At 38.1% G+C, this 10977-nt stretch overlaps 1 protein-coding gene across 2 annotated transcripts in view; it reads right to left on the bottom strand.

The window, feature by feature from the left end:
* Positions 1–1842: 1842 nt before the first annotated feature.
* The window catches only part of SAAL1 (serum amyloid A like 1), a 31785-nt gene continuing 22650 nt past the window's right edge, over positions 1843–10977 (bottom strand). For both annotated transcript variants that reach the window (XM_034995167.1, XM_034995168.1), the window contains 3 exons: positions 5626–5819; positions 3475–3567; positions 1843–2550 (listed from right to left, as the gene is read on the bottom strand). In XM_034995167.1, coding sequence (XP_034851058.1) covers positions 2458–2550; positions 3475–3567; positions 5626–5819 — 380 coding nt within the window. In that variant the 3' untranslated portion in view covers positions 1843–2457. The remainder of the gene's footprint in view (positions 2551–3474; positions 3568–5625; positions 5820–10977) is intronic.

Below are 10977 nucleotides of genomic sequence, written 5' to 3'. Positions count from 1 at the left end.
GTAGCTTTATCTTTTAGAAACTAACAACAGAAGAGGGATGAGCTCCGGCCAGCCAGTTTGGGCTCAACCACCAGGCCGACACCTGTGCAGATGGGCCATAAAGTGTCCAGCAGTCACCTCCGCCTCATCATACTGTTAAGATCTCTGCTCCAGAAGGACCACAGCTTCCTCACGTAACACACGATGCATGTATACGCATAATTTCTAAGTATGTATGTGTTACCTTATACCCGCCTGTGCTTGCAATGATAAAGGTCTCCTTTTGAATATTCTCTCAAATCCTAAATAAAAAGAGCTCCCTTACCCCTGCTCAGGGATCACAGCTTTGGAAGTTATTCTCCATGATCTCCTTATCTGCTGCAAAGAAAGATTACTTTGTGTGACAGCTCCACCTGGTGTAGTCTCTATCTGTCATTCACCAAGGAGCGAACTCACATTAGTTTGCTTACACAGGCAGGAGTGACTTTATCAGTGCCTTTGAGATCTCATGTTAAATACAGTCACATTCAGCCTAGGATACAGTCAGCATGGAAGACATGAAAACATACAGCGTAAACCTACTAATCAGAGTTAACAGTAAGATTTTAACTTTATAGTTCAATTCAGGAATATTTTCAACAATAAAACTACCTCCAAACTGGAAATTGTATATCTCTTCTCAGTAATGCTACATCCTGTGTTGTATCAGCAAAAGTCACTTAAGGAAAAAATACAGAATGTGAGACAAGACCAATGCTTTACAGCTAGAAACATTCTGCAACAAATTGAGAAGGGGCTGTATACCAGAAGAGGGGTTTAAGAAGCTGGCTTTGCCGTCTGCCTTCGGCTCAGGTCATGATCCCGGGATCCTGGGATCGAGTCCCGCATCGGGCTCCCTGTTCCGCGGGAAGCCTGCCTCTCCCTCTCCCATTCACCCTGCTTGTATTCCCTCTCTCGCTGTGTCTTTCTCTGTCAAATAAATAAATAAAAAATCTTTAAAAAAAAAAAAAAGAAGCTGGCTTTGCTTTTTAAGCAAAGAGGAGGCTGGAAAGATAGCAGAGTAAGAGGATCCGAAGCTCACTTCATTCCACAAATAAAAGTAGATTAACAGTCACATCAGCATAAATAATCCAGAAGACTACTTGAAGACTGGTAAAAAGCTAGCTTTGTTATTCATAACTGCTATTTTCTTAAAATCTATTAAAAACTCTACTTTTAGTAATTAAATAATGCAAACTGCTTCCCTAAGAATACCTGGCTGACTCTCTGCACAGATCTCATTCTGAAGCACTATACAGAAGGATAAAAGTGTATGTGAGGGAAATCACATATAGCAGTTTGCATAGAGTCTGAAGTTCTTAAACTCCCTCCATCTTAATTTTAAAAAATCTGAATTCACTCAAGCAAATCATTTTCTGAAATTCAACCACTGGAATTATGCTGAAAACAGAGAATTTGCTAATGTGCTTTCATCAAAATGTTACATTTCTATCTTCATATCTTCATACTTACAACGGTGGAAAAAAAATTAAACTGTAACAAAGCTAAACTAAAAACTGCTTTTGAGATGTTACTGACAATCTGGCATACAATCGACACAATAATCACAAAAGGCCAAGATGTGCTTTCATACTGTAGCAAACAGACTGACTAACAAAAAGCCTTTCACAACTCCCTTCTCTTTGTGCCTTTCTCTCTTATAGACCCTAGAAAGAAAAAAAAAAGACTTGATTTCAAATAGCTGCAGTTAGAGATGGCCATCAGCACAGGTCTGGGCAATGAGGGCTGTCCTTTACAAATATGAAGGTAAAAGACTTCCAAGGACAAAGCCCCTTTACCTCTTTCTCCTTTTTCCTGTCTGAATGGGGATGGAAGGTCCAGAGATGTTATAGCCCCCTTAACCACAAGACAATAAACATGAACCCAAAGGTCTACACGCAGACCACATGGAGAGGTAAAAGGAATCAGGATCCCTGAGTCAACAAATCAGGTCTAGACTGCCCACCCCTGGATTTCTTATTGCATTAGATACATAAAAGCTATCGGATTAAGCTCCTGGAGTAGGGTTTTCTACTAGTGCAGCTGAATGTACTTGCAGTAGAGACAAATACAAAATTCTCATGTAAAAATCAAATTAAGAGGTATGAAGAAAATCCTTACCAAGTCCTCAACCTAGAAAGAACTTCAATAATAAGCTTGTATTTTTGTTTTCTTTACCTAAAGAGGACAACTAACACAAAACCATACAAAAAAAAGTGTGTGTGTCGGAGGGGTGGATTTGACAGCAGAGGAAACTCCAGATTCCAATGCCAAATGAAAGTGAGAGAAGACTGGGGCAAGGAGAAGGTATATACGGGTGTAATGCCAGACAATGAGGGTCCAATAAGCTTTACCTAACATCTCCTATATGTCAATTTCAACTGTCAGTGCAGAAAGTAAAGTTCATTTATTGAGCAGAGGAAACTCCAATTCAGTGTTTTAAGTCTGAGCCTTCAAACTTGGGAAGTTTTCCTCCAGGTCATCAGCAAGAGTTTTATCAACTTCACGTAGAATTTTGAGAAAGTCTTCTATCTGTGGGTCAAACAAAAGAACGAAATAAATTTAAGTAGAAGAAAAGGTGATTTTAAGATACCAGTTTTTGACTATGAAAATGTTCTACCTATGGTTTCTAAAGAGTCCAAAGGAAAAGAAATGTTGACAGATCCCCAGATGACAATAATAGTCATTCCCAAGTAGTCCTCTGAAACATCAAAGAAGTGACTAGCCCTTACCATTTAGTTTTACTCTTGAACTACGATTTATACTCCCACCGCTTCCCCTTTAGCATCCATTACTGAGTTTTATTACTCTCCTCCTTGCTGACATGGCCTCTCACTCCCATGTTCCATACTTCATTTTCCTAAAAAAGTTCCTATTTTAAAATTGCTTCTGGGTGCCTGGGTGGCTCAGTCAGTTAAGTGACTGCCTTCAGCTCAGGTCATGATTCTGGAGTCCCGGGATCCAGTCCCACATCAGGCTCCCTGCTCAGCGGGAAGCCTGCTTCTCTCTCTACTGCTCCCCCTACTTGTGTGTGCGTGCTCTCTCTCTCTCTAATAAATAAAATCTTTAAAATAAATAAATAAATAAATAAAAATTGCTTCTAATGGTAGCAGATGTGATGGAATTTGAAGAATGATCCTTAGGAGGAGGAGTCAGCAGCAGCTGACTAATGATCATTTCTACCCAAGAATCTTATCTTTGCTAATGTATATGCTATTTACTTTATAACAGTAAGAGGTCCAATAAATTCAGTGTTGATGGCTTTCTCTTAAAATTACAATCACTATTCAGGTTAGTCCCACGAATTACCCTGCAGTCATCTATCTGAGAATGCACTAAGTCATGTGAATTGTATGCATGATCTTTTTTGACAATGGCCTCAGGGATCAAATACTTACATAAAAACATATAGTAATCCTATAAAACTCAGCCACCTATACATTTACTCATACTCACCACCGGACTATAAAAAGGAAGAAGGTTTTGAAATGCACAGGAACACTTCTGTTTGCTTAACTGGCCCTCCTTTAGTCCCTGAGCCACAGTCTCCTAAAACAAGCAAACAAAGATTTAATGTTAAAAAAGGAAAATTTCTAAAGCTTTATTTGATTAATAAATATCAGTATATGTAATTCCCTACTGAGTCTACGGGCATTTCAAATGTCTCAAACTGAGCCCAGCATCATTCCTCCTTATGTAACCCAAACACTGTTCCACTGTAGTCCTTATTTTAGGAAAGGGCATTGCCACCTACCCACCCGGCTACACAAAGCAGTAACCTAAGATACAGCCAAGACTTTTCCTCCTCCTCTGCTGCTGCTGACTCCTCCTCCTAAGAGTTTAATTCTACTCTACTAAATCTCTCTCATCCCTCCTCTTCTTTCCATCCACCCTTCCACTATTTGGGGTCTTATTATTTTTCAGATTACTCTTGAAGATTACCACCCACAAGAGCCTGTTGGTTGGTCTGCAGGACTCCAACCTCAACTCTCTCTAATCCTCTCTCTTGCTTCTGGAGTAATCTTTCTGAACACACCATCTCACTTGATCCTTAAAACAAAAACCTTCAGTAGCTCCTCAGTCCTCAAAATTAAATTCATATTCCATTAGGTATGGCACATAAGAATTTTCACGACATATCCCTGGTTTATTCTCAGTCCACCCTTCTTCTATATTCCTGTCACTTAAAAATAAACATCCCTCCAAAAACAAAAAGCACGCATAAAGATGACAGCAAACAATGGGAAAAACACCTGCAATGAATACGCCAAAGATAGTATTATTGCCCAAAGAGTTCATATAAATAATCAAAATAGATAAATTTATAAAGTAGGAAATACAAATGATATACAAATATATGGGGGGGTGCCCAGGTGGCTCAGTCAGTTAAGCGTCTGCCTTCGGCCCAGGTCATGATCCCAGGGTCCTGGGATTGAGCCCTATGTCGGGCTTCCTGCTCAGCAAGGAGTCTGCTTCTCCTTCTCCCTCTGCCCTTCCCCCCACCCAATCCCCGACTCATGCTCTCTCTCTCTCCAATAAATGAAATCTAAAAGAAAAAAACCCCACAAATATATGGAAAGATGTTCAATCTTACTAATAAAAAATACAAATCAAAATAAGGCACAATTTCTCACCTACTGAACTTTACTTGATATAAAAATTGTAATATCTGATAATAAGAGTCCTATAAAGCCAACATTTTCACATAAACCCATTTGGGCAATATGCAGCCATTAAGCCTCAGCCATCTTCACTTGTACAATGCCAAGCCCAGTAAGCTAACTTCCAAAAATCTATGCTCAAGTAATAACCCTTATCTAGAAAAGCAGAACAGTTGATCAAAAAAACAAATTACCAGAATAACAGAAACTTCTATTAAGAAATATTCTTCTTAAAAAAATGCAATGAATGTACATATATTCTTCATAGTTATATTTACATTTTTTTCTAAAATACATGGATAGAAAGTACACTCAAAGTAAGAATATGCTAAAAATCCAAGCATATTCGGAAGAATATCCCCTAAAACAAGTCTGCAGTAAATTATGAAAACTGATTTTTTTGACAAATTGGGTATTAAACTGGTTCTCACTGAAATGTCTTTCAGTAAATTTAGAGTCTGGAAAAGGGCTCATAACATAATGTTTAGTGAAAAAAGCAGTCTATAAAATTCTATATACTGGATTTTAAGTATGTGAAAAATATATATAAACACACCAAACCATATCAGTTGCTGCGTTAAGATTATAAAGTTACAGTGATAATTTTTTCTTTCTCTATTTCCCCAAATTTATGTAATATAATTATTTTATTTATTTATTTGTTTGTTTTAAAGATTCTATTTATTTATTTGAGAGAGAGCGAGTAAGAAAGCACAAGCAGGGGGAGCGGCAGAGGGAGAAGAGGCAGACGGCCGCTGACCAGGGAGCCCGAAGTGGGGTTTGATCACAGGACCCCAGGATCATGACCTGAGCCGAGGGCAGACACTTAACTGACTGAGCCACCGAGGTGCCCCTTTATGCTACTTTTTCAGTGATAATAAAGTTTGGAGCATTAAGCAATCCATACTTTCTTTTGCTGAAGAAACCATCAATACATCTTTCCTACCTTTGTTAAAACCTGAAAAATATTAGAAAGAAATTCACATGAAATATCCTTTAAGATTTTCAAGTGGAAATCATCTTGGGTTAAGTCAGACTTTTTTGTTTCTTCCATGTTAGAATCTGCCGAGTTCTCTGGTTTCTTCTGACAATGTTCCATGTTTTGTAAGACACGAATCAGGCTGTCAATTAGAGGAAGATCTAGTGTACAAACAGATCAAGAAGCACAGAATTAGCCAGTTAAATTTGGTCTCTTCTCCTTTTGTTGACTGATTCATTCATTCAAAAGTACTGAACAACTTACTAGTGGCTAGAGTTCACTTAGGTAGCAGAGATATGAACACAAACAAGATCGTTGAGGCCTCAGCCTTCAAGAGGTTCACATTTTCATACTCTCAAAAAAACTAATGAATAAAACAGATCATCTCAGCTTTGAGTGAGTTCTATCCATGAAGGAAATTAAAGGGGAATATAATAAAGCAGCCAGCAGGGGAAGCTCTTTGAGGTGAGAACTACAGGAGAAGCATCAATGCAAAGAGCCCAGGAAAACAGTTCAGGGAACGAGAACAGTAAGTGCAAAAAGCCTCAAAGAGGAAATGGTCTGAGGAACAAAAAGGCCACTGTGTCTCAAGCCAAGTGAAGCAAGGGGGAAGGAGGGCACAAGACAAGTTTAGAGAGCTAGGCAAGAGTCCTATATCATGCAGTGCCTTGGAGGCCACAGTGAGAAAGAATTTGAATTTTAAACTTTATCATCAACATCTTAAACAAAGCTTTTAAATTATGTATTTCTTTAAGTTAAGTTTCAAAAACAGTATGATTTCCTAAAAGACTGAATAATCATTTTAACTAGCCTATAATAAAAACTGAACATAAAAAATAAAACTAAAGCTCAGACTCAAAATATATGTTATAGCATGAACATGTTAAAGGGTAGCACACTTTGATTCAGCTACTGATTCTAACCCTACCGTTTCTGCATCACAATTACAAATCCAGGAAACAATATTTTCTGTAGCACTGAATCCAGTATATTGATTTTAAACAATCTAACTTTACTTCCAGATTTAGGTCATTTATAGTACATGAAAATGACATTTTTAAAAAATTAAGGAAATAAAAAACTAGGGAAATCATATCCCTTATTTCTCAACTCAATGTCACCTCTTCAAAGTACCCAGTCTGCAGGGCTGCTTTACTATATTCCCCTTGGATTTATTCCCACTCTCTTCCTTCTGTTGTCCCTAACTCTTGACTCTAACACTCAGTTCTTTACTCCACCATGTCCCTGTAGGTCACATCAATCTATACTATACCATTCTTCTCTCTTTCTCACCCCCAGCCCTAACTCTGCAACGCCCTTATTCAAGGCGTAGGGCAGGATGAGTGGGTGAGGGCTATTTAGTGGTTTTCAGTTCAAAGAGCATCTTTACACTTTCTCCCCCAATCATAAAAATCATACATAAAATTTGAGGGAGTTGAGGGGTGGGGGAGATAAAAAACACCCAGTCCCATAACATCAAGAAAGAGCTTTTTCCACACTGGAGGCCGGGCCACAGCCCTTCGGAGGAGGAGCAAGATGGCGGAGGAGTAGGAAACCTAAATTTCTTCTGGTCCCAGGAATTCAGCTAGATAGGTATCAAACCATTCTGAACATCTACAAACTCAACAGGAGATCGAAGAAAAGAATAGCAGCAACTCTCTGAACAGAAAAGTGACCACTTTCTGGAAGGTCTCTTCTGATTTGTTTAGTGTATATTTTTCTGGGGTCACTGTTACCCTGTTAGCATTTTGTTCTCTCATTCATCTATTCTCCTCTGGACAAAATGACAAGACGGAAAAAATCATCTCAAAAAAAAAAAGAATAACAGGCAGTATCGACTGCCAGGGACCTAATCAATATGGACATTAGTAAGATGTCGGAACTAGAGTTCGGAATGACAATTATAAAGATACTAGCTGGGCTTGAAAAAAAAGCATGGAAGATACTACAGAAACCTTTTCTGGAGAACTAAAAGAACTAAACTCTAACCAAGTCGAAATCAAAAAGGCTATTAATGAGGTGCAATCAAAAATGGAGGCTCTAACTGCTAGGATAAATGAGGCAGAAGACAGAATTAGTGATATAGAAGACCAAATGATGGAAAATAAAGAAGCTGAGAAAAAGAGAGATAAACAACTACTGAATCACGAGGGCAGAATTTGAGAGATAATTGATACCATAAGACAAAACAGTATTAGAATAATTGGGATCCCAGAAGAAGAAAGAGAGGGGCAGAAGATATATTGGAGCAAATTATAACAGAGAACTTCCCTAATTTGGGAAAGGAAACAGGCATCAAAATCCAGGAGGCACAGAGGAACCCCCCTCAAAATCAATAAAAACAGGTCAACACCCTGACATCTAATAGTAAAACTTACGAGTCTCAGAGACAAAAAGAAAATCCTGAAAGCAGCTCGGGACAAGAGGTCTGTAACCTACAATGGTAGAAATATTAGATTGGCAACAGACCTACCCACAGAGACCTGGCAAGCCAGAAAGGACTGGCGTGATATATTCAGAGCACTAAATAAGAAAAATATGCAGCCAAGAATACTATATCCAGCTAGGCTGTCACTGAAAATAGAAGGAGAGATAAAAAGCTTCCAGGACAAACAAAAACTAAAGGAATTTGCAAACACGAAACCAGCCCTACAAGAAATACTGAAAGGGGTCCTCTAAGCAAAGAGCCTAAAAGTAACATAGACCAGAAAGGAACAGAGACAACAGTCACCTTACAGGCAATACAATGGCACTAAATTCCTATCTTTCAATAGTTACCCTGAATGTAAATGGGCTAAATGCCCTAATCAAAAGACAAAGGCTATCAGATTGGATTAAAAAACAAGACCCATCGATATGCTGTCTGCAAGAGACTCATTTTAGACCCAAATCACCTCCAGATTGAAAGTGAGGAGGTGGAAAACCATATACCATGCTAATGGACATCAAAAGAAAGCTGGGGTGGCAATCCTTATATTAGACAAATTAGATTTTAAACCAAAGACTATAATAAGAGATGAGGAAGGACACTATATCAAACTTAAAGGGTCTATCCAACAAGAAGATCTCACAATTGTAAATATCTATGCCCCTAACATGGGAGCAGCCAATTAATAACAAAATCAAAGAAACACATCGACAACAATACAGTAATAGTAGGGGACTTTAACACCCCTCTCACTGAAATGGACAGATCATCTAAGCAAAAGATCAGCAAGGAAATAAAGACTTTAAATGACACACTGGACCAAATGGACTTCACAGATATATTCAGAACATTCCATCCCAAAGCAACAGAATACACATTCTTCTCTAGTGCACATGGAACATTCTCCAGAATCGATCACATCCTAGGTCACAAATCAGGTCTCAACTGGTACCAAGAGATTGGGATCATTCCCTGCATATTTTCGGACCACAATGCTTTCAAACTAGAACTCAATCACAAGAGGAAAGTCGGAAAGAACTCAAATACATGGAGGCTAAAGAGCATCCTACTAAAGAATGAATGGGTCAACCAGGAAATTAAAGAATTAAAAAAATTCATGGAAACCAATGAAAATGAAAACACAACTGTTCAAAATCTTTGGGATGCAGCAAAGGCAGTCCTAAGAGGAAAGTATATAGCAATACAAGCCTTTCTCAAGAAACAAGAAAGTCTCAAATACACAACCTAACCCTACACCTAAAGGAGCTGGAGAAAGGCAAATAAAGCCTAAACCCAGCAGGAGAAGAGAAATAATAAAGATCAGAGCAGAAATCAGTGAAATAGAAACCAAAAGAACAGTAGAAAAGATCAATGAAACTAGGAGCTGGTTCTCCGAAAGAATTAATAAGATTGATAAACCCCTGGCCAGATTTATCAAAAAGAAAAGGGAAATGACCCAAATAAGTAAAATCATGAATGAAAGAGGAGCAATCACAACCAACACCAAAGAAATACAATTATAAGAACATATTATGAGCAACTATATGCCAGCAAATTAGATAACCTGGAAGAAATGGATGCATTCCTAGAGATGTATAAACTACCGAAACTGAACCAGGAAGAAACAGAAAACCTGAACAGACCTGTAACCATTAAGGAAATTGAAGCAGTCATCAAAAATCTCCCAACAAACAAGAGCCCAGGGCTAGATGGCTTCCCAAGGGAATTCTACCAAACATTTCAAGAAGAATTAATACCTATTCTTCTGAAACTGTTCCAAAAAATAGAAATGGAAGGGAAACTTTCAAACTCATTTTATGAGGCCAGCATTACCTTGATCCCAAAATCAGACAAAGACCCCATCAAAAAGGAGAATTACAGACCAATATCCCTGATGAACATGGATGCAAAAATTCTCACCAAGATACTAGCCAATAGGATCCAACAGTACATTAAAAGGATTATTCACCATGACCAAGTGGGATTTATCCCTGGGCTGCAAGGTTGGTTCAACATCCGTAAATCAATCAACGTGATACAATACATTAATAAAAGAAAAAACAAGAACCATATGATCCTCTCAATAGATGCAGAAAAAGCATTTGACAAAGTACAGCATCATTTCTTGATCAAAACTCTTCAGAGTATAGGGATAGAGGGTACATACCTTAGTATCATAAAAACCATCTATGAAAAACCCACAGCGAATATCATTTTCAATAGGGAAAAACTGACAGCTTTCCCCCTAAGTAAAGGAATACGGCAGGGATGTCCACTATCACCACTGCTATTCAACATAGTACAAGTCCTAGCCACAGCAATCAGACAACAAAAAGAAATAAAAGGCATCCGAACTGGCAAAGAAGAAGTCAAATTCTCACTCTTTGCAGATGATATGATACTTCATGTGGAAAACCCAAAAGACTCCACCCCAAAACTGCGAGAACTCATACAGGAATTCAGTAAAGTGGCAGGATATAAAATCAATGCACAGAAATCAGTAGCATTCCTATACACCAATAACAAGACGGAAGTAGAGAAATTAAGGAGTCAATCCCATTTACAATTGCACCCAAAACCATAAGATACCTAGGAATAAATCTAACCAAAGAGGCAAAGGATCTGTACTCAGAAAACTATAAAATACTCATGAAAGAAATTGAGGAAGACACAAAGAAATGGAAAAAATGTTCCATGCTCATGGATTGGAAGAATAAATATTGTGAAGATGTCAATGCTACCTAGAGCAATCTACAAATTTAATGCAATCCCTATCAAAATACCATCCACTTTTTTCAAAGAAAGGGAACAAATAATCCTAAAATTTGTATGGAACCAGAAAAGACTCCGAATAGCCAGAGGAATGTTGAAAAAGAAAAGTAAAGCTGGTG

The sequence above is a fragment of the Mirounga leonina genome, unplaced genomic scaffold (assembly GCF_011800145.1).
Source record: "Mirounga leonina isolate KUSES-001 unplaced genomic scaffold, KU_Mleo_1.0 Mir_92, whole genome shotgun sequence".
In the NCBI taxonomy this organism is placed as follows: domain Eukaryota; kingdom Metazoa; phylum Chordata; class Mammalia; order Carnivora; family Phocidae; genus Mirounga; species Mirounga leonina.
The sequence above is the reverse complement of the archived record's forward strand: the minus strand, read 5'-3'. Positions and strand labels throughout refer to the sequence as shown.